Raw genomic sequence first — 27,385 nt, 5'->3', positions numbered from 1 at the left:
GAATATACCACGGACTGCCAAAAGAACGAACAAATCTGTCTCAGAAGAAGTGTGGCCAGAATGCTCCTTAGAGGCAAGGATGGCAAGACTGCATCTTACATACTTTGGACATGTTGTCAGGAGGGGTCAGTCCCTGGAGAAGGACATCATGCTTGGCAGAGTACAGGGTCAGCGGAAAAGAGGAAGACCCTCAATGAGGTGGATTGACACAGTGGCTGCAACAATGAGCTCAAGCATAACAATTGTAACGATGGCGCAGGACCAGGCAGTGTTTTGTTCTGTTGTGCGTAGGGTCACTATGAGTCGGAACCGACTCGACGGCACCTAACAATAACAACAAACTATTACTGAACATTTTGATCAACAACCCAATAGATGGAGCCTGATCAAAAGGAGGAAAAATGTAGAACTTCAAACTCTTATGGAAACCAGACTTACTGGGTCCATTCTGCTATGGATTGAATTGTGCCCCACAAAAAAAGTGTATCAATTTGGCTAGGCCATGATTCCCAATATTGTGTGATTGTTCACCATTCTGCCATCTGATGTGATTTTCCTAAGTGTTGTAAATCCTACCTCTATGATGTTAATGAGGTAGGATTAGAGGCAGTTATCTTAATGAGGCAGGACAATCTACAAGATCAGGTTGTATCTTGAATCAATCTCTTTTGTGATATAAAAGACAGAATGGGATCTCCTACCCAAGAATGCAGAACCAGGAGGGGAGCACCATCCTTTGGATCCAATGTCCCTGCGTTGAGAAGTTCCTAAACCAGAGGAAAAGATGACAAGGATCTTCCTCCAGGGCAGACAGAGAGAGAAAGCCTTCTCCTGGAGCTGGTGCCCTGAATTTGGACTTACAGCCTGTGACACTTCTAGACTGTGAGTGAATAAACTTCTGTTTGTTAAAGCCATCCACTTGTGACACTTCTGTTATAGCTGCACTAGATGACTAAGACACATTGAGACTGAGGGAACGCTGAATCTATTACCTGGAGATAATCTTAACGTCTTGAACTAAAGCTCTCCCATGATGTCATCTTTAAACTAAACAACAATTTAACTCAACCAATAAAAACTGTTTCCTTTGAGCATTGTGTTCTTTTAAAGAATTATCTACATGAGACCAAATTGACAACAGTAACTCTAAAACGCAGATGAGAATTTTAAGGGGCAGAGAGTCTAAGTTAATGGTGATGAAACAACATGGGTAGAGATGACAGTGAGAATGATGGGTATACAATGCGAAGTATGTAACCAATGTCTTGAACTGTACATGTAGAAATTGTTGAATGGGGTATGTTTCGTTGTATATATTTTCACTGATTTTTTTTTTTTTTAGAAAATAGGAGAAGGTTGGTGGGAATGCAAGGGGTATTGATGAAACAATGTTGTCCATGAGCTGACAACTGCTGAAGCTGGGTGGTGGGTACACTGGTATTCTTTACTTTGCTGCATACTTGATATTTTCCATGATAAAAAGTTTATAACAGTATCTTGATTGTTCATCCCAAACCATACATATCCTAAGGACTAAAACAACCACAAAGAAATCTTAAATTGCATTTAGTGGCCTTGTTAGCAATAGTATTGATATTGTCACTTTTCAAACTGTTATATAGATTGAAGGATAAAGTAAATAACTATGTCAATATGGTTAGGAACCCAAAGTTTCCGTATAAGCAATACAAATATAAGCACAGAGCAAAGGAGAGTGAAGGAAACCAAAGACTCAAGAGAGCAACTAGTCTAGATGACTAGTGGGCCACACGAACCATAGCCCACAAGACCCCTGAGACCAGAAGAACTAGATGGTGCCCAGCTACCACTTTTACGATCTCTCTGACTTAGAGCACAGCAGAGGGTCCCAGACAGAGTGGGAGAAAAATTGTAGAACAAAAAATCAAATTCACAAAAAGACCAGACTTACTGATTTGACAGAGGCTGGAGAAACCCTTCTGACCTGGAAGAGAAGCCATTCCCAGAGACCACCATTCAGCCAAACAATAGACAAGCCCATAAAATCAACAACACCAGAGAGGAATGTGCTCCTTAGAAAAATCAATTATACGAGATCAAAAGGGCAACATTTGCCCAAAAGCAAAGACGAGAAGGCAGGAAGGGGTAGAAAATCAGAACAAAAGGAAACAGGGAACCTAGGGCAGCAATGGGGAGAGTGCTGACACATTGTGGGGAATGGAACCAACGTCCTGCATGCTTCATGTACAGACTATCCAATGGGAAACTCATTTCTTCTGTTAACTTTCACCTAATGGCAATAAAAACTAAAAATATACCTATAAAATAAGTAAAAACCCTGCAATATTGACTGGGAAATATAAGTACAAACTTACTGGGTTTTTTTGGTTTTGTTTTTTATTTTCCTTTAAAAAATACGCATTTCCTAGTTATGTCACTGAAAAGACTTAGACACAAGGACTAACTCAGTATCTCTATGCACCCCTAGCACTCAGACTGTGGTCACTAACACAAGCCAGGGAATTCCTGGAGAAATGACCAAGTTCTTGTCTGGAGCAGGAAATGTACACGATGAACTTGAGCCATCTTGTCACAGCTGAAAGCAAAGAAATATCAAAGACTATTATTAGAATCACATCAAAAGAGAAACCAAGGTACCAAAAAAAAAAAAAAAGAAACCCATTGCCGTCTAGTCGATTCCGACTCATAGCCACCCTACAGGACAGAGTATAACGGCCCCACAAGAGTGTCCGGTGGATTTGAACTGCCGACCTCTTGGTTAGCAGCCATAGCACTTAACCACTATGCAACCAGGGTTTCCAAACCAATGTACAGTGGTGTCGAAATCCTCACCATACACCTGCCAAGTGTGCTCCCTATTCTGCCGAGGTTGATAACGGGTACTTGCTCCATCCACCTTGGCCACGCTGTAAACCCTTTCAGAAGGAAAATGCCACACACTCCTGCATCCGGGACTCTTCCCGCCCCCTCCCACTGCGTGAATGAACTCAAGCCACGGGTGTACCAGAGCCACGCCCAATCACCGATCCGCAGCAGATTGCTGGTCTATGGCTCCGTCTGCTGGTAAATACTGGGAACTGACGCAATGATCATCAACGGCTTTGTTGTTAGGTGCCCTCATCCAGTCGGCTCCAACTCATAGCAACCCCATAGGACAGAACAGAACTGTCCCATAGGGTTTCCAAGGAGCAGCTGGTGGATTCGAACTGCTGACCTTTTGGTTAGCAGCCGTAGCTCTTACTCACTGCGCCACCAGGGTTCCATCAACAGCTTAGACAAACGTTAACCGGAAACTTAGCCAAAAAGCTAAGGGTCACCATGAACAGAGTTCAGGATACTTTTAAAGAGATCAAGTCCTTCCCCCTCAGAAAAGATAAACACACACCAGTTAAACATATAAGAGACCTTTAATTTCGTCACCATAAACACTATACTCTGATTGTTCACATACAGTATAAAACATTTACTCCACTAAATAAATAAGATGTAACAGTATTGCAAAGGGCACTTAAGGCCCAGAGATAAGGCCTCCCTAGCCTGGGCGGGGGCGTGCTCCTGAGTTTCTGTGCGGGATCCCCAAGCACAGACGTGCCCCGGGTGCTGAGACCGACACAGGCTAGTGGAGGCGCACTCTGCTTCTGGTCCCCAAAGAGAAGCCAACTGGGCAAAGGCAGGCCGGCAGCTCCTTCACCTTCTCAGGCCTAGAGGGGGCCGAGGGCAGTGGGTGGGTGGGCCAGGGGCAAAGGGGAGGTTAGGGGGCCACAGAGACCTGACGACCCACCTCCACCTTGGTGACAGCATCTGGGATTTCTGTTGGGGTAAATGGGGCTTCCAAGCTCCTGAGCTAGGCAGTTTTGGGGGCCACGCCAATCACCCCAGGAGAAGAGGATTCTGGCAATGCTCAGCCCAAAAACCAGGTATCTTAGAGGACCCGGTTGTTGGGGAGCCCACCCCTCCGAACTCCTAGAGACCTACAAGGCAGAGCTGGGAATTGAGTCCCTCGCACTTTGTTAAATAAATAAGTTAAATATTTAAAGGCCTGTGCCCCTATGATGGTGACACAGGGACAGACAAGCCATGTCCTGATCAAATGTGGGGTGAGGGGAAGTCAGCAGAAAGGCAGTGCTGGGGAGGGGTAGCAAGAGGGCTTTCCCCTTCCCTCAGAACTCTTCCCCCAAAATAACTCTCAACCCCTGTCGGGGACAGCTTCAGAAAAACCCCATGCAAGAGCAATATTGGGGGAACCTATATAGCAAGGGGGCTTGGAGCGGGGAGACCAGGTGGCTAAGCTGACTCAGCCCCTAAAACCCCTTTTCTGCTATGACTTGGCCAGGACACTCCTGTTAATCCTGAGCCTGGGTAATCACCTACAGCGTCCTGCATCCCAGTGCGTGGAGCTAATCAAATGTTCTGCCTTCCTGGCCTCCCTATAGAAGTCCAGACTGAAGTCCATCTGGAGAGGGGCCAGCCAGCCCCAAAGGCTGAAGACCCCAGCCCCCATTTGTGTAGCTATGCACCTCATCGCCACGAGGTGGCAGCAGAGAGCCACACCACTTCGGCAGCAATAGGAAGTGGAAGGCCAGAGGGCAGCCCTGTGGGGCTATCTAGGAACTGGAAGAGGGGGAACTGGGACCCACCCAGTGGGGCAGGCACTCCCTCAACAGGTCCGAAGTGCTCTACACCGAGTATTTGGCCAAGTCGTTCTTGTCAAATACTACCTGTGTGGCAAAGTAAATGGCGACCAGACCCAGGCCTGCAGCCGACACCATATAGGCTGTGACAGACTGGCTAAGCTGGACGATGGAGCCCATGAACAGGGACGGGGCCACCTGGGACAGCAAGAAGGCACTGTCTAGGATGGCGAGGTCCAGGCAGATGCCCCGGCCCGAGACGACCCTGGCCTCGGACGGCTCGCCCACCACCACGCGCATGGAAACATCACGGGCCGAGGCCCCACAGAGCGTGGGTGGTGAAGGGAGCAGACCACTGCCCCCTGCACCCATGTGTCCATTCGGGAAGGAAGCTCCAGACTTGGGGCCCGGCAGGAAGCTGGTTGTCAGGCTGTCTTCACTGCCACCTCCAGCGTCCCCTCGGTATTTGGGCAGGAACACCTGGAGAGGTGAGAAAAGGGGACAAGGACTGGTGTGTACCCAGGACAGGGCTCCTCCAGCTGTGAGACTAGACCCTAACTTTCACCCCAGGGGCTGGATGAAAACCAGGCAACAGGCCTAGAGGAAAACCGGGCAGAAGCTGGGACACTGAGCAGACGCTGCTTCATCTGGCCTAGTCAGTACCCTCAGGGGTGGGGAAAGCAAAGTCTAGGCTCCTCTAGCCTCTCCCGGAGCAGGCAGGTGGCTGACAGACTCAGTGCTGCAGAGGGATGAAGACAGGTGAGAAGACAGGTGCAGGAACACAGGATGAAATCCAAAGGCAGGGCCCCTGGGAATCCAAACTCTCAGAACCCTCCCTACCCTCAACTCTGCCATCAGACATTAGGAAAGCCTCACTAACCTACATGAGAAGACACACTGTTTCCAGTGGGGTCCCAGAAGTTGCTGCCCTACTGTGAGGTCCCTTGCAGCTCCCAAAATCCCTTCTCTGGGAATGACTTGCTTGACCAGGAAGTTAGATGTTAACCCTGAGCCTGGGTAATCCCTCTGCAAAGTTCTATACCCTAGTGCATGGAGCCCTGCCTTCCTGGCCTCCCTGTAGAAGTCCAGACCGAAGCCCATTTGAAGAGCCAGCCCCAAAGACTGGGAGAAGGCAGACAGAAGCCTGTTTCCATCCTGCAGCTCTGCACCTCACCACCATGGGGTGGCAAACAGCCACAAACTGGAAGGCGAGCAGGCAGCCCTGTGGGTCTAACAGGGAGGATCCAGGACACTCAGCCTCCAGAGGAGAGGCACTTGGTTTCTCCCTGTCTTTTGGAGCAGGACTCTGAGAAGAAGGATGGGGATAGGAATCACCTTCTTCCCCACTCCCACAGTCCCATCTGTGCTAATGTTGAAGGCCTTCTCGCTTCCTTCTTGTCAGCTGCCTTAGATCAGTGCCCTGTGTCTGTTCAATCCAGCCCACCCCACCCCAGCAAGTTGATTCCGAGCGGATTCTGACTCACTGCAACCTTGTAGGACAAAGCAGAACTGCCCCATAGGGTTTCCAAGGCTGTAATCTTTATGGAAGCAGACTGCCACTTCTTTCTTCTGTGGAGCGGCTGGTGGGTCCTAACCGTTGACCTTTCATTTCAGAGAGCATTCAAGCACTTGGCCACTGTGCCAATCAGGGATCCTTCTCAACAGCCCAGAGCTTCCTATTTAAGGACACGGTCAGGTCTGACACTGCCCCCTGGTGCCCAGCACAGTGTCTAACACAAAGGTTCTCCAGCAGGCTGTGTTGGGGTGGGGAGGGGAGCTCAAGGAGAGCTCACACATGACACCAGGGAAGCCCACAGCTCATCACAAAGCTGGACCAGTAGACAGGCACAATTGCATGTAACTCCCAGCCCGAGACAGCAGGAGAGTGGAGGCTGATCAACAAACAACTTGCTGCTGCCTCCATGCTTCCTACCTCTGCAGCCACCTAGTCGATGAACCAGCCTGCCAGCTACTCCACGCTGACACACCTGTCTACTACCCCACTTATCTCCTACAAGGGCAGGCTAGGTTCTTCCCCAGGGTCTGGATGCTCTATGAGGACAGGCCTGCACCTCCTTCTCCTTCAAACACCCCCATTACCTGCCCCTCAGAGATCTGCACCCAGGGTCAGAGCTCAGAGAGGCCCATGGAGAGGAGCAAGGTGAGCACGCTGCCCAGGCCAGGAAGCCTCCTACAGAGGAGCAAGGTGAGCACACTGCCCAGGCAGGGAGGCCTCCCACGGAAGTGTGGGGAAGCTGGTTAGTGTTGAGGCTGACCAGGAAGGAAGCCCCCCAACTTACACAGAGCCCAGGCGAGCAGTGTCAGGCGGATTAGTCAGCCGGGTGGGTGCTCAGAGGTCCACCGTGGCGGGGGGCGGGGGGGACGGGGCAGTGGGAAGAGGACAGAGGCAAAGGAGTGAGGAGGGAAAGAAAAGAGAGAATTAGACAGACGGATGATAAACCAGAAAAAGAGGGGGCAGCAAGGAGCCTTTGCCATCTTGGAGAGCGAAGCAGGGCACAGCTGAGGCACGCAGCCTCCCCCAGAAAAAGGAGGCATGCTAAGGCCAGGCCTTCCCGCTTGCTCACCACTGGCTGAAGCTAGATGCCCCCAAAGGTTTTCTGATCCAGCCCCCTGCCTCCACGAAGGACACACCTCACTCAGCCAGGGCTGGGGGTTTCTGGGGGCTTGTTCTCTGGACTCCCAGGGAAGGAATGTGCATTTCCTATACTCATCCACTTAGGTGCTTTATAGTCCTGACAGCAGGAAGTCATTCCCAGAGTCTAATCTAAACCCACCTTCTGTAGCCCAGCTCTCTGGCTGTGGGGTTCAGATGGGTTTCATCTCTGACAGAAAAATGCCTTCTCCAAAGCCCCTGGTCAGAAGCTGCCGGGTTCTGGGATAGCCCACGTCTCTCCTAAACACCCGCCCCACCCCACTCCACCCGGCGGCCACCGTGACTACCTGCTTGTCACGGTGGTAGAGGGAGGCCAGCGTATAGGGCAGGATCTGCAGGGCCGAGAAGGTGAAGCCGGTAAGCGCAGCCGAGGCAGTCACCACAGCCACGCTGTGGGACAAGCACGTGGCACCAGCAGCCACAGGGAAAGCCGCCACGCTGGTCAGGTACACTGCCCGGGTGCCGAATCGCTGCACCAGCCGGTCCATGACCAAAGAGAAGATCAGGGAGATGGCACACTGGAGGAACAGCCCCAGGCTGCCCATCCGGACCCCTGCAGGAAATGACAGAAAGGTCAGAACAGGTAAGCTGGGGAAGGAATCCAGTACAACCTGAAGGGGAGAGCTCAACATTAGGGGCGCAGAGCTGCACCCTCCCACCTGACCTGTAGCACCAGGAGCCCAGGTTCTTCCACTGACCTGAGAGTGTGGCCAAAGCCACAGGGTAAGGGCAGAGGGCGGATGATGGCTAAGGCTTTCCTGGGAGCCTCAGGTCTGGTGAGAGGAGGGGAAGCGGGAGCACCATAGTTCTACATAGGCTTCAAGACAGAGAGTCCCAGAATGCCTGAGCTGGGGGGTGCTGCAGAGGCTATTTAGGAAGTCTGCAAGAGGAGCAGACAGTCCCTGAAGTTGGAGCCAGGCAGACGTGAGACCCAGCCTGGACTCCTCCATTCTAGTGTCCATTTGGAGCAATGACTCAGCTCAAACTCTCAGGGCTGCTGGGTGCTCTTTTGAGACTGCCCTGCACCACAAGGAGCTGCGTGCTCAGACTAGTCATGGCGTTGCTTTTTGCTGCTGTCAAATCAATTCCGACTCATGGCAACCCCATATGTGCAGAGTAGAACTGCTCCATAGGGGTTTCAAGGCTATGAATTTTTGGAAGCAGACCACCAGGCCTGTCTTCTAAGACCATCTCCAGGTGGGTTCCAACTGCCAAACTTTCAGCTAGTAATAGAGTGCTTAACTGTTTGTGCCACCCAGGAACTCCGGCCCATTTTTCTGACGAGGAAACAGAGGCTCTGGAGCCCAGCATCCAGTCCTGGCACGGGCTGTGTGCATCTCCCTCCCCGCGAATGTCCTCTGGAGAGCAGCCCCCACAACAGCCTGTGGCCTTACCTTCGTCATAGTGTCTCCGGGCTTCGGTGCCTGGCTCAGCCCTGGGCACACCCTTGTACAGCCTCTCGCCCACAAAGTCCGTGTAAAACAGTGTGAAGGTCATGAAGGCCATCCAGCTGCACAGCTCAGCCACAAAGAGCCGGCGCAGGGTACGAGGTACCCTGCAGCAGAGCCGGTGCAGCCAGGGCAACAGGGCACCCAGGTTCCAGAGGGCCAGGCGGGCACGGCATGGGCAGCAGTGGGGGGGTGTGGCGGGGACCGGCAGCCCCTCAGCTGGCTCAGTGGGGCCCAGTGCTGCCTCCTCAGCCACAAACAGCGTGGCCACCGCACAAGTGAGGAAGATGAGTGTGAGCAGGCCAAAAAGGCACTCCTCCTGGGTGCCCAGGTAGGGGGCCAGGGCACTGGCGTCCCAGTTGATGGCAGGCAGCAGGTAGCCCAGGCAGCCGCCAAGGCTGATCATGAAGGCATAGACAGAGAAGGCCTGGCGACAGTGGTCTGGGTCCCGGAAGAGGTCGGAGAGCAGGGCCTCTAGCGGGGTGAAGCACACCTGGCCACAGAAGTCCAGCAGCCCCACGCCCAGGATCAGCAGTGCCAACTCCAGGGGCCTGGCATCCGGGTACAGCAGCCCTGCCAGCCAACCAGCCCTCGGGATGAGGAAAAGGCTTAGCAGGACACCCAGGGACAGAGCCCAGATGAAGGGCCTGCGACGGCCGTAGCGCCCACGCCAGTGGTCACTGGCCGAGCCTACGAGTGGGACGGAGACCAGCCCCAGCACTGGACCAATGCCTGCAGGAAGGACAAGTAATGAGAGTCAGTGGATGGGGCCCTCAGGGGCAGGGGGGCCAATCTTCTTGAGAAGGATGGGAACAATAAGGGTAATATTCACACAGAGGGAAAACTCTGTGCTAGATACTATGCCAAGTATTTCACACCAACTCTGATTTACTCCTCACAACATAGGTATTACTAAAAAAAAAGTTGCTGTGGTATTGATTCTGACTCACGGTGACCCCACGTGCATCAGAGTAGAACTGTGCTCCATGGGGTTTTCAATGCTGATTTTTCTGAAGTAGATTGCCAGGCCTTTCTTCTGAGGTGCCTCTGGGTGGACTCAAACCTCTAGTCTTTCAGTTCCTGGCCGAGCATGTTAACCATTTGAACTACCCAAGGAGTCCTTAGGTATTACTAACCACCCTCCCATTTTTAGATGGGGAAACTGAGGAAGGGGCTACTGATAGTGACGCTTGCACAAAGGCACACAGCCAGGAAGGGCCAAAGGAGGGGTTTAAACAGGCAGTCTGACTCTGGAGCCTGCAATCCTGATTGATCCCTCTTCCTGGGGGTCCCATGCTGGCAGCGACTTGCCTTTTGTGGCTTTTACAGAACTTATTCTGCAGAGTCAGGAGCCCACCCCCTGGCCCAGGAGGTAAAAAGGAACCCTGGCTGGGAAACACTGATTACTCCACTGATCAGTACCTGCAAACCCTTGGGTAGGTCACCTAACCTTGTTCAAGCCTCCGTTTCTTCTCTGTAAGATGGATTGCCTCCAAGGGTGTCGCAAGGATTAAATGAGATGACAGCTATCAGTTACAAAGGGCTCTCTGTATGTGAAGGTGGGAGTCATTTCTCCAGCATTCCTACCAGCCAGGCCTTGTGGAGGGGTCAGGGACACAGAAGTGACTAGGGTATGTCGTCTATCTCTTCTTTCTCTTGGGGCCCCCTCAGCCCAGGGTCACCCTCCCAGCCGTGCCCACCTCCTCTCCCTGCCCATGGCTCTTGGGGCAGAGGCCTGCTGCCTGGTGACTTTTGGGCTGAACGTGTCTGGAGCAGGCGGGAAGGAGGGAGGGTGCAGTGACTCACCCAGCACCATGGTCATGAACTTCTCCTCTACCCCCACTTCCAGCAGCAGCGGGGGCACGTAGGTGATGCCCGCGGCCAGGCACACCTCCAGGCCGAAGGTCAGCAGGTTGACCAGCAGGAGCTGGGCTTTGCGATGCCGCAACAGGCGGCTTACCCACAGTCTCTGGACCATGGTGGGCCCAGCGGGAAGGTTCGGGGGCTGCTCACACACTCCAGTCCTGCTTCCTCCCAGCCCTGCTCCAGACCCCAAGGCCTCTCCTCCTCCTCGCTGCCACCAGCTGTCTAGGATCCGGCCAGGAGCCCATTGCTGCCAGCCGTCTGGTCCAGGTCCAGCTTCTCAGCCCAAGCTGAATGTGGGGTGCTGTGGGGCACCTCGGTGGGGACACATCTCATTCCTCAGATCCTAAAAGGGCGGGGACAAGCGTCAGCATACAAAGCCTTTGGCCCTGGGAACCGGGTCTCCAGGATTTGCTCTGTGGGTTCTCTGAATCCTGTTACTCTCCAGCCAGTGGCGTGGCCCTGCCACCTAAGAGCTACCCCCACTGTCCAATCAGGAAATGCATGTTAATATTAGCCAAAGGCTGACATAATTAATAAGGTAAATATAATTTTTCAACCTCAGTACACTGCAGAGCCAAACACATGTTGGTTATTCTCTGTTTTGAAACATCTTTACAATTGCCCTTTTCTACTAGCATGGAAAAAAAATCAGACCAACTGTATTTCCAGTCTCCCAGGCCCTGCTATCACAGCGCCTGGAGACCCGGCCAGCCCCGGATTGTTTGCTTTTCTCTCTCCACTTCCAGAAGCCGTTCAATTCCCCTTGTCTGAAGTAACGCTTCCTATTTCCACGCTGCCTGGCGGGGAGCCACGTTACACCATAACCCCCACTTCCAGGACTAGGCAGGCTAGGTCGGCAGGACAGCCTGTGGTTTGCTGGGCTGGATTTGTAACCTGTCACTGAAGCCACCTGGAAGAAGTTAGGCCTGAAAGCCCTCGCTCTGGAGTCCTGCTCCCTTGTTCAGTCTTCATGGAGAAAGAACATTCCCACAAGCTGCTGCCTATCTGTCGCAGGACAGTGGGCCGGTCCCAGGTCTCAGCCTCAGGGGCGGAGGAAGCCACACCACCTGGCATCACCCTGAGCTGGCAGGATGCCCACCATTGCCAGGAGACCTGTTCCTGCTCCCCAAACGGTTCCCTTCTCAGGTGGAAGATGCCCACTGCCTTTCCTGCCAGCCTTGCCCCCTGTGCTTTGATCCTCTCGCCACCCTGTGTCCCCAGACAGAGGCCCTTCAGGCCTTGCTTCCAACAACAGCACCTACCATAGTCTGTTCTGCTCAGAGCTGACAAGAGAGGGAACGTCAAGCCAGCCATCAATGGAGATACAGAGGGTGGGCCTCCAAGAGAAAGACCAGAGGACCCTAACCTGCCACCTACCCCAAAACAGGGGCAGGGCAGAGCTCGGGTCCACTCATCCTGGCAGGAGGGCCTTCCCTTTCCTCACCAATTCAGGCCCATAAATGCTACTGGGAGCAGCTACTCCTGTGCAAGGTCCACAGTGGCTGAGGACAGGGCCCTCTCCACTGCTCCCAGGCGGCCTTCTCTCTTCCAGTCTCAGCATCTCATAATTTGGCACTTCTTTTTTCTTTACAAGGCCCCATGGGGCCCTGCATGTTACAAAGCCACAGAGAAATCAGATGGTCGCCAGTGCTGGGTGGGACCTGTCCATCCCATAACCACCTGCTGGAGCTTTGTGGCTGGTAGGCCAGGAAGGAAAGGTCTTCAGATAAGACCGGGCAACCTCCTGCCTTCTCCCCCAGGTCCCACTCAGAACCACACGGTACACAGGAAGGTGCACCAGCTTCCGGGGGGATGCCCGGGGAGGAGTATAAAATACTGACCCACACTGTGGGCTGGGGGCGGGGGGCGCCAGTCAGCAGTCTTAAATGGGCTCTTGTGGGTTCAGCTGGAGTCCCTCCACAATCACTGCACTTCCACAGCACCTGAGTCAGGAAAGCAGGAAACTGCATGGAGGAGAGGCGGTACTGGCCAGCCTGGTGGGAGGGGCTCTGGGTCAAAAGGTTTCCAGCCCCTTCCACTCCCCACCCAGAGTCGGGTAGGGCCCTGGACACTCACCTGCCCTGGGCTTTCAGGGGACCAGGTCCTCCCTGAACAAACAGAGGCCTGGCCTCACCCACAGCCTCCCTCCTGCCCAGGCCCCAGTTGTCCTCTGCTGTTTAAGATAAACTGCAGCTCTCTGGCAACCAGGAACCACGACCTCCCTGCCTGCCTCCCTGAAGCCAGCGTTTCAGCAGTCCTGGAGGGAGCAGCACCCACCCTCCTTAGGCCGCATGGGAGAAAGGCAAAAAAGGATGAAAAGAGGAAGCCTCCCCATCCTCCTACAGTCCAGATAGGGCTTGGGCTGCCTCCCCTTCCTGGAGTGCCTTTCCCCACCCCCAGAAATTCTCCACCTGGTTACCAGGGGCTGGGCCAAGTGAAGAATTCTTCGAAAGGAGTTGAGTAGGAAGTGAGCTGGCTCCCAGCCCTGCTCAGTGCCCCTCTCCTCTTAGGTTGCTGAGCCCGTCCTCCTCCTTTTGATTTCTACTCTGCCCCAGGGTCCGGGGCACTCTAGTCAAGCTCAGACTTTCCTCTTCCCAGCCCCCGAGTTGCCTGAGGAAATTAAAGCCCATAACAACATTCCCCTCTAAAGCCCCCTCTCTTCTCCAATGCCCTAGCCCCCACCTCAGCCCCAGGGTAGAGGAAACTAAGACCATTTCCCCAACACTAGCTCCAGTCACCCAGCCATCGCCTCCAGGGTCTTTCTTCTTCCTTGGGGCACAAACCGAGAAACCCAGGTCCTGCCTGGTTCCCAGGCTCAGACAGGTCAGAGAACAAGAGAGGGATCAGCACCTTCTCCAGCCCTCACTCCTGGTTGCAGCCCCAGGGCACACGCTGCAGCAAGGCTTGAAAGTGAGAGTCACTGTTGGGCCCCCTGTTTGGGGAGCTCCCCTGTCTTCCTCAGGGACACAGGAAGGGGGCCAGGGTCTAATTCTCTAGACCCTCCAATTCCTGCAATGCTTGACTCAAATCCACCTGCCCCACTGCTCTTGGAGCCCTCAGACTGTCTGGCAAACAGAAGATCAATCAGAAGAGCCAGCTGCAGGCATGCTCACCTGGTGAGGAAGGGGCTGGAGGAAGAGGGAAGGGGAAGGTACAGAAATGGGAAACTGGGCAGACCTCGCAGAAAAGAAGGAGCAGCTTTCTAGGAGGCCAAGTCCGTCTCAAGTTCCAAACATCTCCCCTCCTCTCCAGGCCCCCTGATGACAGGACAGCAGGAAAGCTGGAGGAAACCTAAGCCCTTGGGAACCCCCCTGGTGCTCTGCCCCAGGCCATCCTTCCTCGTCCCTGGGGGCACAGACCCAAAGACTGGAGAGGCCCCAGGCAAATTCAGTGAACCAGATTCTATCTGCTCAGCTCCAGGTACTGGGTACCCCTGGGGTGGGGGTGGAGTGTTAGAGATGGGAAGGACTTAAGCCCCCCTCCTCCCCACCACATACACACCAAGGACATTCCAGCCCCAATCCGAGTTGGAAATTTCTAAAGGTCCAAAGGTGCTGAGTGGATCAGGGAGCCTCTCCCAGCCTGGAATTCCCAATTATTGCCCCTCACCCCCGCTTCAAGCTGGACCCTGAGCAGGGAGATGAAGGAAGCAAAACCATGCAACAGGAATAAACCGGGCCTGAACTTTCTCCAAAATTCAAAAACCAAGTGGAGGAGGCGGGGGAAAGGCACCCACTCCCCAGTCGCTCCCTAAGGGAAAGGAGGGTCAGAGGGACAGATAAAGAGGCTTTCAAAGGGCTCCTGCCACCCTGCACGCTGAGGTGGGGCTGGGGGCGAAGGTTCCCTCTGCTGACTGAGACCAGAGGGAGCCCTGGCAGAGGCAGCCAGCCCCTGCCAGTGTCAGGCAGCAATTCTATGGGCTCTTTATGTGGCCGTGTCCCCACAACCAGCCCAGGCACATCAAACGGCCACAGCCCCCACCCTGACCCTGTGGTTCCGCGACCCTGTGCCCTCCCGCCACACTCACAAAGACCAAGGCGCTTTCTCACACGCTCCCGGGCAGCACGCTCCTCCGCCCTTCACCGCCAGCAGGCAGGTGCCCTCCCACAGAAAAGGAAACGGGGATGGGGTAGGGTAAGCACGAGGATAATGACTCAGCTGAAGAAGGGGTGGGGTCACCCGAGGCCAGTCTCCCTAACACACCCCACCAGCGGCTATCCGGGCTCTGGCCAGGAACTGCAGGTGCCAAGCAACCCAGGGGTCGGAAGCAGCAAGATGGTGGAGAAGGGGGACCCCCAGACCCCCAAACCCGACTGGGCCCCAACAGCCTGGTCCCAAGCTGAGCTCTCCTGGGGCCTCTAGTTTAGGGGCAGGGAAGAAGGCCTCTTGCCACCTCCTTGCCTCAGTCCAGGGGACCAAGGCCCTCAGGCTCACTAAATTAAACCTGGCACACACCACTTCTAAAATGAGTGCCGCCCACACAGCAGCTTGATAATGGGCCTTGGGACAGGCTCCCCAGAAAGGGCCATCCACTGGCTCCTGGCCACCCAGGGGACCCGGAAACCAGCATCCTTATGAGGCAGTCAATGGGTTCTCCATTCTCAAGGAGCTCTTCGGAGGGGTGCTGCGTCTTGGGAATTCCTACCTGGGCTGCTGGGGGTGTGGGGTCAGGGGGATGCAGGATTAGACTCCTGGTGGCCTCAGTGCCTTCCAACTCATGCAAGCTTTGATTCTCTGGACTCGAATACTCCCAAAGCAGTGAAGGCCTGCTTCCCAATCCCACTTCATAAAGAAGCAACTCTGTAATAAGGACTTGCACAAATAGTTGGGAGCCACTACCTCCAGGGCTCCCACAGACACCTGAGAACACTGCTCAGAAGGCAGCCTCTCCATCTCCAGGGCATCATGAGAAAGAACAGGGGTCCAGAGTAGGGAGGGGGAACCCCCCAGGCTTGCTCCCTAGCTCCTGCCGACCCCCCTCCTCCCCTCCCCAGCCCACCACACCCGGAGGCCAGGGATTTAGAGTTCGCCCTGCTGAGCTGCCTTTTCTTCCCTCCGACTGGAAGCCTTCTGCTGAGCAGCTTGTCAGAGAGAATGAGGGGGCTGCAGGCTGGGACACAAAGGGGGATTAGGGAGAAACCCCTCAACCCGCAGAGTAATCCATCACGCTCCCTCCCGGCTGCCAGCGCCGGCCCCTTCCCACTCAATTCCCCTTCCAGCTGCTGCTGGCCCCCCACCCCCTTGGGCTCCTGAGTCCTGTCACATCATCGGGCAGCAAAGAGAATCCCAGGCCCTGGGGGGGCCGCGGGGGCACACCGCAGACACTGGGAAAAGGGCAACGGCTCCCTCCCCATTCACCCCCAATGTGTGAAAACCCAACAGGTGGCAGTGGGTTGGTGGAAAGTTGCTTTTGTTGCCCTGTCTGAGAGCCCAGCCCAGCTTCTGAAAGGAAACAAATGCCTGAGGAGATGGGGGAAGGGGAGGGAAAGGACAGCCAGGCAGTCCCTGGAGGCAGCCCTGATCTCCCCTCCCCTCCCCAGCCCAAAGACAGGGATTCTGGGACAGCTGACCCTCACCTTGGCCAGAGTCAGCCCCACCAGCCTAAGCTGAGGCTGAAGTGCCCCTCCCAAGGGTCACCTGGCAATCCCATGGTGATGGTCAACACAGACATACATTCTGGCTCCAGGCACCTGGGCCTCCCCAACAGACTTTGAGACCAGCTGCTACCCAAGGTCACACTGGACATGCCCTCCAAACCAGCACAAAGACCTGGGAGTCCTCATTCCCAACGCTCTCCAACCTGGGGCCCTGAGCCCTGAGCCCTGACGTCCCTGAACACTGGTAGCTTCTGCAGGGTGACCTGGGCTATGGAGTCAGCCTGACCTGGGTTCGCACACCAGCTACACCACTTACTCTAACTGCATGACCTTGTTAATTGACCTCCCGAGCCTCAGTTTCTTCATCTGCAGTTAACAGTAGGGGTAGCACTGAGGTTACTACATGCCAGGCACCCTTCCCAGTATCCTAATCCTCTCTGACCTTTCAATGGAGTAGGTACGATTAGTATACTCATCTGACAAGTGAGGAGACTCAGATTGATTCCACCAACTTCATTATGACTTGTAGTGTTTAAGATAGTTATCAGATGCCCTCGGGTCAATTCCAACTCATACAATCCCATATGACAGAGCAGAACCACCCCACAGGGATTCCTAGGCTGTAATCTTTATGGGAGCAGATCGCCAGGTCTGTCTCCTACGGAGCCACTGAGTGGGTCTGAATCGCCAACCTTTCGGTTAGCAGCTGAGCACTAAACCATTGTGCCACCAGGGCTCCTTCTGTTTAAGTACGTGAAATCCCCTGATAGACACTTCTTCAGTTGTCTGGACAGGCTGTTAGCAGAGAAAGCCTGGGAGAGGGTCTTCTCATTCCCAAACAGAAGCAGCAGTAGTCATAGGGGGACTGACTCTGCCTTTTCTTCCCAGCTTCCGTTCCCTTCTCGGCCCCTCTCTCACGGGCCTCCCCCACCCTGCACTAGCGCCTCTTTCAGCCCCCAGCAGCCAGAGGAATGCCAGGAATGTAAACGCCTTCCCAGGTGCTGGCCCCAACAGGTGAGGAGAGGTCACTGCAACAGATGGGTCTGGTATGGCCGGGAAGAGAGGTGGCCGGTGGGATAAACATCTCAGAGCTAGGAGACAGGGTGGGATCCATCTACAGGCTAAACAATTACAGTGGCTGACACCTGCTCACTGCCCAGGAGGTGTCCGGCCTGGGCCAAGTGCTTTACATACCTTCTCTCCAATGTGCCCAGCAATCCTACAAAGTAGGTATTTAATATTCCTATTTCAGCTCTCTGAAATAGGAATATTAAATACCTACTTTGTAGGATTGCTGGGCACATTGAAGTCTCAGAGAAATTAACCTGCTCAAGGTTGCACAGATAAAAAGTAGTCGAACCAAAAAGCCAAACCATTGGAAATTTCTGGCAGCCTGGAGAATGCAGTTCTGTTTCAGTAACTTTAAAATTTTTAATTTTATTTTTTGTGAACGTATCCACAACAAAGCATTTCAACACACTCTACATGTAGAATTCAATGGCATTGTTAACATTCTTCAAGTTGTGTGACTTCTCACTGTCCTGTGACAAATCATCCCACCCTTTTATAGCTGTGTGACCTGGAAAAGCCATTTCACCTCTCTAGGGCTCAGCGTCCACACCTGTAAAATGAGACTACAACATGTCCAAGGTTCTTTACAGCTGGACTGCTATATGATCCCACACCCATCGCCCCACCACCACCCAGGCAGGGTGCCCTCCATGGACGGGTGCCCACTGAGCGCTCACTGACTATACAGCTTGGTGTGGTGGGGGGAGAGGTTCCCAGCCTTCCACCAATGAGTCAACAGGGAGCCAGGTGGAGAAGGGTTCCCCAGCTGTATGATCCCATCCTTTACCTGCCTGCATACTGCTCAAGTACCAACACAGTGCCAAGGGTCAGCGGTCACCTGAAATGAGCAGAATGACCAGGACATCTAGGGGCAGAAATGCCTTCTTTCCCACTCCCTCCCAGAGTTGGACTCTGTTCCTGGCAGAAATTAGTAACTAAATTGTTTCTCTACTTGGGCCACAATAAATACTTCCCTGCACAGCTGGGGAGTGGTACCACATATCCCTTGGCTGAGGGGGGGGAAAGTAATGTGGGTGGAGAGCAGAGGAGCTCAGAACTGTCTCCAGGCCACTGGGAAGTTCCCTCCCCGCCCCACACTTACAGCTCCTGCAAAATGACACCTGAACAGCCTCACTCCCAGAGAACTTGAACCTTGCCTTACAGCCAGGCCAGCCAAGGCGGCTCCCCCGTCCTTGCACAGCCAATCCTGGTCCCCTCTCTGCGCCCAGCCTCCTTTAGAAGGTGCGGTGCAGTATTCAGGAAGGAAGCCAGGGGACTGAGGACCTGGGCAAGCCTACAGATCAGCAGAGTCTTGAACTGGATGAAGAATGACCAGGCTCCAGCTCGGCCATGTCCCACCCCTGGCAAGGATCTCAAATTCGATAGTCCCCGAGGCCCTTTCAACTCTGACACTCTAGCGTTTGTGACCAGCTCCGGCTCAGGCCTTAGTGTTTTATACTCAGGGGCTCTAGGTCAGCACTCAGGCCTCATGAAACGGTGTTCTCAAAAAAAAAAAAAAAAAAGTCACTCAGTGGTGAGAGGGGGGCCCCCAAAAGAGACTTTTTTTTTTAATTACTCAAGAGTCATGATTTGTCCAGCCTTGTGGGACGTATGTCTCAGTGCGCGCAACCTCACCTCCCTCAAATGAATGTCAGAGCACCGAGACTCACCTTTGCACAGTTAGCCATCCATCCGTCCGTCCGTCCGTCCGTCTGTCCGACCATTCAGCACTTACTGAGCCCCGGTTATGTGCAAGCCCACTGTGAAGGTGCTGGGGATAGAGAAACAACTGCTTATGGCTCACATGGGTAACAGAGCTAAGATGCAATCAGTGCACTGAGGTGGAGCAGGTGCTGAGGCGGAAGCCCACAGAGTGGAGGCCCAAGGCATGGGACATGTTCCATCTTACCAGGGCTTCCTACAAGAGGTGGCCACCCTGCTGAACCTGGAAAGGTGAACAGCTAGGACTGTGCAGAAAAAGGCAGGCATCTGCCAAACACGGCCACTGGAGGCCTGGGATTTCCCAACGCCCCCCCTCCCCAGCTTTGGCGCCCCCTGCAGTGAGGTATGGCAGAAAGAATACCAGTTGCTGTCAAGTCCACTCTGACTCAGGGCAACCCCACGTGTGTCGGAGGAGGACTGTGTTCCATAGGGTTTTCAATGGCTGATTTTTAAGAAGTAGATCACCAGGCCTTTCTTCTGAGGTGCCTCTGGGTAGACACAAACCTCCAAACTTGCAGTGAGCAGCTGAGCATGTTAAGCATTTGCACCACCAGGGACTCAGTAGAGCACCAGACCCAAAACCATGGGACTGGGCTTTGATCTCAGGTCTGCTCCAGCTACCTGCGAGTCCTCAGGTGAGTTGTCACAGCTCCCTAGGCCCAGGGTCAGGGAATTCATCAACACTCAGCTCCAGTCACTTCCTATTCCTGTACCGCCTCTCCCTCTCACCTGAATCCTGTCCAGCTCAAACCTCACACCTCCTGGAGGGCTCCCTGGAACCCCAGCTGTCAAAGACTTCCCTCTTTCTCAAATCTTGGCTGCCAGGCCCCCCAGCGGGCTGGATAGCTGCATCTGATCGTCATGGTCTCTGGTTTGCTGTCCTGCCTCCCTGCAAACCAGCCCACCAGCTGCTTCAAAGCCAGGACTATAGCACCACCCAGAGCAAGAAGAGTGGGTGTCCAACAGGTGGCCTCGTGGGTGAGGTTGAATCAGGATTCCTGCCAGATGTGCGCTGGCCACAATGCCCAGGATTCAGGCAGGGCCACGCTCATGGTGCTCAGCTATCTCTAGTGACAAGGGCCAGTAGTGGGGAGCTAGACTGCCACATCCTCAGGGATGGGGCAGTGCTCCTGAATTGACACTATTTACAGGCTCAAAGTGCACGTGGGATAAGAGCTGAGGAGGGACGTGACACCAAGCATCAGGAAAAGAGGGACTGCTACAGCAGGCTGGCTGCTCCTAAGGGCATCCTATCTGCCTGGCATTCCATCTGGCCCCCATTTGGTGACTGAGGCTCAGCTGTGGGACCCGGGGCTAGTCTCCAACCCCCTTCTTGCTGGCTCGTCCCTGCTCCCCAGAAAGAGCGCTCTCCATCATTAACAAAGGAGAAGGGGGAGAGAACAAACATGTATTGAGCAACTGATCTGTGCAGGCATTTGCTAAACATTCATTTCCACATGGAATCCTCATCACAGCCCTGCATGGTGAATATCGTCGTCTCCATCTTACAGACCAAGAAACCAAAGCCAACGGGTGAGGCAGGCCCACCTCCTCCATCAGAAGCCCCACAAGACATTCAGCGTCAGTGGTAAAACGGTGGACTTCTTCCCAGGGAGGAGGGAACATAGACCACGGAGTAGAAAAAGGGATTAAACAGAAAGTTCTGGCCAGGGATCAGGACCATCCCGTGATGGCTCTGTCACCAGCCCCACCCCCAACCAGGGACACTTAATACACTAGACAAAGAGCTCTCCAGCTCTATTGCTGGGAGTCAAGTGGCATCAGCACCAGAGACACTGGAGCTGGTACCAACTGGTCCAGCCTCCATCCTTGCTGTCCAGCAAACAGGGCCACTGACTGTTCAGAGAAAGCCAGGCTGGGCTTCTCTCTGGACACCAGAAAGCAGTGCAAAAGGTTCCAAGGGTTGGAGAGGGAGGAAGGCCAGAGCAGAATCCCACATTCACAGGCCCCATCCCTCTCATCCAGTTTCTCTAAAGATAACAACAAATACCCTTTCTTCACAGGAGGCTCTTAACCCTGCAGGATAAATATTCACCTCCATCCCTTCAGGTACCCTCTTCTGACTCAAGGAGCACACTCTTGGGAGGACCACAAGACGGGAGTTTCCAGCCTGATTAAAAACTAATAATCACAGTTACTGACAGGGGGAAGACCAGGACATCCAGTTCGACTATGCTCTTTACACCACGCCACAAGTTCAACTAAGAAGTGTCATTCGTAGTTTATATACAGTTTCTATATGGTCCAATTCCCTTGCTAAAGAACTCTGGCTTCTAAGTGCAAAGCACAATGATTGCCTCCATTGTCGCCAAATAACAGCAGCTGACATTTATCAAGCTCTTTTTACATGCAGCTGCTGCGCTTAGAGGTTTACCTACAGCAGCTTACTTAACCCTCACAGCACTGTGAGGTAGCTGCTGTCACCCTCGCTTCACAGAGGAGGAAGCTGAAGCACAGAGAAGTTCAGCCACTTGCACAAGGAGGAACTGGGATTCAAACCTAGGCAGCTTGCCTCCAGAGTCCAGTTTCTTAACCATTCATAGTGATGCCCCAAAGTCCAGGAGGCTTTGTTCCCAAAGAAAGAGGTCCACAGCAGATTTTTTTTGTTTTGTTTTAAAGAGTAGGGCCCAAGAAAGCGTCCCAGCCTGGGTGCTGCTGCCCACGTGGTCACAGATGACAGATACGCCATCCAGTTGATTCTGACTTATGGCGACCCCATGTGTGTCAGAGTACAGCTGTGCTCCATAGGAGTTTCAATGATTGATTTTTTGGAAGTGAATCGCCAGGCCTTTCTTCTGAGGTACCCCTGGGTGGACTTGAACCACCAACCTTTTGGTTAATGGCTGAACGCATTAATGGTTTAGCATCACCCACAGGTAACAGACATAGTTAATACTAGTTAACATTTACTGAGCACTTAGTCTGCATCAGGCACCCTGTTAAGTGTTCCATATGCATGATTTAATTCTTATAATACCAATTATCTTTTTTTTTTATAAGGTAAGAATTTTTATCATTATTATCACCCGTCTTGCAGGTGGGTATATTGAGGATGGAAACCCTGGTGAGGTAGTAGTTAAGTGCTATGGCTGCTAACCAAGTGTTCCACAGTTTGAATCCACCAGGCGCTCCTTGGAAACTCTATGGTGCAATTCTGTGCTGTCCTATAGGGTCACTGTGAGTCGGAATCGACTCGACAGCAGTGGGTTTGATTTTTTTTTTTATATATTGAGGATAGAGAGATTAAGTAACTTGCCTAACATTCTACAGCTTGTGGAGGGGCCAAAGGAGTCCTGGTAGCACAGTGGTTAAGAGCTTGGCTGCTAACCGAAAGATCGGCAGTTGGAATTCACCAGCAGCTCCTTGGAAGCACTATGGAGCAGTTCTACAGGGTTCGGAATCGACTTGTCCCAAAACCAACTGGGGGTTGGGGGGGGGGTGATGACAAGATTTAAACTGTCTTCCTGACAGTCTAGGTTTTTATTCATAATGTTGTTACCAAACTCTGATGATCCAGATGACAGTGCTTAATTTTACTTCCTGAGTCTTCGGACCATCCTGGTCTCTCTGGCATTTCTCTCCAGAGCCCTGCCTGGCTGAGAGCAGCAGCTCAGGCAAAGGGATAGCTTCAGAGGGGCCTCCAAGCCATCCTCCCCCACCTAGCCGCCTGCAAGGGGCTCAAGTGCCACAGCCCAGGATCACTGTCCAGCTCTTCCTCCTCCACCTCCCTGCTACCCTCCCACCACCGCCCCCCCTCCCCGTGACCCCGCAGGGTTACTCAGCCAGCCAGGAGGGGCAAGGGGAGCTCACCAGCCACTCAGTGAGTACACAGGAAAACCTCCCCCCAACACACCCACTAAATTGGGGCCTGTGTGTTCACAGCTGTACATTCATCCACAGCTGTGTCTTTATCTTCCAACTCCTCCAGCTGACTAAAACTTCATTTTCTTAGTACCCTCTTTTAGGAAAAAGAGCCCTGGTTCCAGGACAGGCCTGGGGGGAGAAGATAGGGGAGGACTGAGAGCATGGGACTGATCCAACAGAAGGGCCTGTGACTTCAGATTGTGTCCCACTCATTCCCTAGCAGAAGTTGCCCTATGGGTTGCCTCAGGCTTCCTGGAACTTTCCCCATCCAGCCTGTACCTCCTGGACCCTCCCCCCACCCTACCCCCTATATGCCAGCCAGTTTCTCGGGAACCAGGACTGGGCAGGTGAGTCCACTCCAAGGCATCCTGCCTCTGAAAGATGATCTGCTAATGGAATCAGGAAAGGCAGCAGAAGCCCCCAGGGCCTCACCACCACCCTTGAACAAAACTTCTGGGTGCTCAGCAAGGGTCACTCTGGGCCCTGGTCCACTGGCAATGCCTGGCTGCAGACCCAGGGCAGCAAAACAGCGGCTGGGCTATTCTTAGTCGCCGCTCCACTGGGATCGGGTCTGTGTAACAGCTGAAGGGCAAGTCCTCACCAGGTACCCACCATGCCAAACCCTGCCCACCCCCAACTCTGGCCCTTGGAAAAGACGAAGCAGGGGAACTGGCCTGGGGGGGGGGACGGGGGAGAGCTGAGCAGGTCAAGAGTGTCCGTCAGGGGGATGGAAGCTGATTCAGAGTTCAAGGGCAAGAGCAGCGCAGGGGCTCCAGTGCCTGAGGGGCACTGGAGACTCTGGCAAGGTCTGACCTTCACTCAAAAGAAACTCTGCAGGTCTCTGCCTAAGCTGAGAGCCCTAAGAGTCGGATGCCCAGATACGACCACGTCACGCCTGCGCGCTGTGTCGGAAACTCACCATGTCCACATGTGCCCCGAGATGCAGGAGGTGAAGAGGAAACGGTGGACAGTAGCTTACACACACGCGCGCGCGCGCGCGCACACACACACACACACACACACACACACACACACACACTCTCCAGCCTCAACTTTCTGCCCAGAGCTTAGCCCCAGGCCTGCTGTCCGAAACGGCTCAGTCCCCTTTCCCTTCCCTTAATAACCTCCTCACCCCAGCCCCACCCCCTAGGGAAGCCGGCCCCTGTCCGAGGACCCCGCAGCGTCCCGGCCGCCGACCCCTTTCCCGTCTCCCCCAAGTCCCGGACTGTGCGCGCCGTGGTGACTCATCCTGCCCCTTTCCGCTGAAGCCGAGACAAGCGGAGAAAATAAATGCAACTTTCCAAAGAAAACTCTGAGGCCGGAGGCTGCAACAGGAGCGAGCGGCCGGTCCGCCTGCCGTCTGGGCGGCCCGGGCTCCGGGGAGGGGCCGCTCCCCGCCCACCCGCCGCCGGGCCTGGGACAGCCGGGGCACCCGGGCGCCTTGCAGCCCGCCCTCCGGGGAAGAAAGCCCAGCTCGGCGGGGCCCCAGCGGCCAGCCCGCGGCCGAGCGGGGTGCCCGCAGCCAGGCGACCGCCTCGGATTCGCGCGGGGCTCGGCGCGCTGCGCCCGGGACCGGCACGGCGCGGCCCCATCCCACCGGGAGCCAAACACGCGACACGGCGGGAGCTCGGCCGCGCAGCGCCCCTGCCCTGCCGGCGCCTGGACCCTCGCCCCCGGGAGAGGAGGGGCGCCCTCCTACCTGGCCGAGGCGTGAGGTTGTCACCCGAGGGCGGCGCGTGGGAGCTTCCCCCTCCCCTCCACGCGCGCCAGCCGGCGGCTTTTAAATCTCCAGGTTACTCTGCGGGGGGAGAGAGCATGCGCGCTGGGGCTGCCAGAGGGGGCGGGGCGAGGCGGGACAGAGGTGGGGGTGCTGGGAGGGGGTATAGAGGGGTGGGGCTGGTACCCAAGGGCAGAAAGCAGGAGGTCTCAGAACTGTCTTTGTAGCCGCGACCGCGACGGGCAGCCCCCGTGTGGCTCCCAACTGCCCTATCATTACCTAGGACAGTGCACCGCCCCCTCTGTAGCTCGCCGCCAAAACATTTAGGAAAGGGCTACCCAGCTCCGCGGGGCACCTCCTCACCCCGGAGCCCGTCTGCAGTCATTACCCACATGTGCCATTCTGGGCATCCTCCTGTCTGCAAGCAGAGCTGCAACCCAGGCATCCAGGACCCTTCGGAAAGGAGATGTCAGCCGCTCTCCAGTTACTCTTCCTACTGTTTGCTGTTCTCCAAGGCAAAAAGAGCTTCCTTACAGCGAACACACTCCCTCTCCCTGCAACAGAGAGCCACGTGCCAGTGTTTTTCTCCTTAAGGATGTGAATGGAGAAGAGGAATGATAGCTGCCAGTTAAATGTCCCCTCGTGTTAGCTGTTGAACAAGGTCCCAAGAGATCCTGTTTCCAGGATGCTCTTGATAGAAAAGGAACAGAGCAGGTGGGCAACAGGGATCTAAAGTAGGCTGGCAGGCGCCGGGAGAACCTCAGTTGTGTCTTTTTTCCTCCAGGAATTTTATTGGAGTAGAGAGAAATCCAGTCTGTGGATTATTGTCTTGGTTACTACCAAATCCCCTAAAGATGCCTTTGAAGGGGAGCACATGGTTGGCTGCAGCCCCGGCCTGGGCATTGGCGCATCCGGTGGATGCTGGCCCTGCCCCCAACCGGCTGTGTGATGTGGGGCAAGTCCCTTCCTTGTTCTGGGCTCTGTAAGAAGAGGAACTCGGCCATATGATCTGGAAGGGCACCTCCAGCTGGGAGGCAAAGGCAGGCAGAGAAGAAAGGGAACTAGAGAAGGAAGGGGAAGCAGTGGACCTGGGGTGGCAGAGGGGAAGACAGAGAGCACAGGAGAGAGCAGAGAAAAATCGAGACTACCCCTGAGCCACTAAACAAGTTTAACTTGACAGCTGTCTCAGCAATGCCTGCCTGGGAGCACAGGCATCTCCAGCAGGTGACCCACTGGGACCCCGATGGCCTTCCAAAGTCTTCAGCACACCCATCGGTGGCCAACAGAGAAACTAGGGTGGAGTCCTGGGCCTCTAAGCTGGTACCCCTCTGCCCCAGGCAAGAGGGCAGGAGTCAGGGGGAATTTCAGGTCAGCTGGAAAATTACAGAGGCAGGAGAGAGTCGACGTGGTATTTTCAGGCTTAGGGAAAGAACACTGGGAGCAGGAGAGAACTGTCCCACCTCAGAGGGTAGCAGCCCCCCACCCCACCCCACTTCTAGCCCGAGGCCTGCATGCCCTGTGGCTGGTGACCTGCGGCAGTGGGAGGAGGGCTCCAGAGAGTGAGCAGACATCCTGATGTGAGGTCCACCTGAATAAGCGCCCGGTCACCCCTTGCCAACACAGGTGACCCTTCATTACCAGGTGGGTGCACTCTCCAGGCCCTGTCCAACACAGGATGCTGTAGGGCGCTCTGTTCTGAAGACGCACCTCCCCTTTTCTGATAATGTAATAGTAATAGTGTGCTAATACTAATAGATAAGCATTACTGATTGTACCAGGCACTGTCCTGAAAGCTTGCCGTGCATTGACTCATTCAATCCTTAGGACAATCCAAGAGACGGGTACCGTTTTCAGACAAAGAAATCAAAACAATCCCTCAGTCTAATCCCTGGGCCCTCTGCCTGCTCTCCTTCTCCACACCCCCCCCCCACCCCCAGTCTCTGGGCTCTAGAAACAAGGCAGAGGCAGTCATCCCTCATCCAGCCTGGCGGTGACTTCAGGGCCTTAGAGAAAGTCACGATATTGTGGTTTAACACCAGCACTTCCCAAAGATGCTGTGTCGTTCTGGGCAAATAACGACTTCTCTGGGCCTCCTTCCTCCACTAAGTCGGCTGTTGGAAAACCACCATGTCCCTTCTCTTCCTTCCCTCTCCCTCTCCACCACACATACACAGGCACACACCCTACTCCCTAGCCGCTTTCCATTTATAGGAAATGGGGGATGATGTGAGGAGTAAAGCCATCCCTGGGGAACTGCTAATAGTCTGGCTGAATATTGGAGAAACCAAAGATGCTGGCAAGAAGCATTAGCAGCTTCTGCCCCACACCCCACCTACAGCCCCCTCCCATTATCCTTAGGAGCGTCATCCTCATTATCCTCATGAGCTTGCAGTAGGCTGAGAAGCCATGAAGGACCTGGAGTTCCCTTGGTGTTCCCATCTCCATTATCCAGGAGCTGTGATCCACTTTGAGGTCTCTTCGCTTTTTCCTCTGCCTGCCTCCGAGGGAGAGGTGAGCATCTCTTTAAGCAGAAGCGTCGTCAGCAGGGCCAAATCTTGGCCATGGATTTGGAAGAGATGAGGGTAAGAAAAGAGGGTGGGTCCCTTGGACACAGCAATTCCATTTCTGGAATTTCTCTTCTGGAAATAATCAGAGATATCTGTGTCAGAAGTGTGTAAAAGATGTTTGTTTTGTGTTCTTTACAATAATGAGAAATGAGAAACAATCTACATGTGGTGTAATAAGGTATTGGCGAAATAAGTGATGGCAAATCC

The 27,385-nt window shown here is 54.3% G+C and overlaps 1 protein-coding gene across 8 annotated transcripts; it reads right to left on the bottom strand.

Annotated features, from left to right (window-relative positions):
• Positions 1-2,673: 2,673 nt before the first annotated feature.
• SLC45A3 (solute carrier family 45 member 3) lies at positions 2,674-25,796 on the bottom strand. Of its 8 annotated transcripts, XM_023548320.2 has the most exons (7): positions 24,594-24,714; positions 18,958-19,058; positions 12,461-12,562; positions 10,560-10,962; positions 8,700-9,485; positions 7,593-7,858; positions 2,674-5,111 (listed from the first exon to the last, which is right to left on the bottom strand). In XM_023548320.2, exons 4-7 carry the CDS (start codon positions 10,729-10,731, stop codon positions 4,677-4,679), a joined length of 1,659 nt encoding a protein of 552 aa, XP_023404088.1. In that variant the 5' UTR covers positions 10,732-10,962; positions 12,461-12,562; positions 18,958-19,058; positions 24,594-24,714; the 3' UTR covers positions 2,674-4,676. The 8 variants fall into 8 exon arrangements, with proteins under 8 accessions (XP_023404088.1, XP_023404087.1, XP_023404085.1 ...); XM_023548319.2 differs by lacking the exons at positions 12,461-12,562; positions 24,594-24,714 and adding an exon at positions 25,004-25,796; XM_023548317.2 differs by lacking the exon at positions 12,461-12,562.
• Between the last annotated feature and the right edge of the window lie 1,589 nt (positions 25,797-27,385).

Source organism: Loxodonta africana, chromosome 20 (genome assembly GCF_030014295.1).
Source record: "Loxodonta africana isolate mLoxAfr1 chromosome 20, mLoxAfr1.hap2, whole genome shotgun sequence".
In the NCBI taxonomy this organism is placed as follows: domain Eukaryota; kingdom Metazoa; phylum Chordata; class Mammalia; order Proboscidea; family Elephantidae; genus Loxodonta; species Loxodonta africana.
This window is presented reverse-complemented; position numbering and strand designations above follow the sequence as displayed.

Coding starts and splice junctions, on each gene's coding strand:
- SLC45A3 (XM_023548319.2), bottom strand. CDS start 10,731: ATGGTCCAGAGACTGTGGGTAAGCCGCCTGTTGCGGCATCGCAAAGCC. Junction 7,859..8,699: donor CCGGAGACACTATGACGAAG/GTAAGGCCACAG, acceptor CATTTCCTGCAG/GGGTCCGGATGGGCAGCCTG. Junction 5,112..7,592: donor TCTACCACCGTGACAAGCAG/GTAGTCACGGTG, acceptor TCACCTCTCCAG/GTGTTCCTGCCCAAATACCG.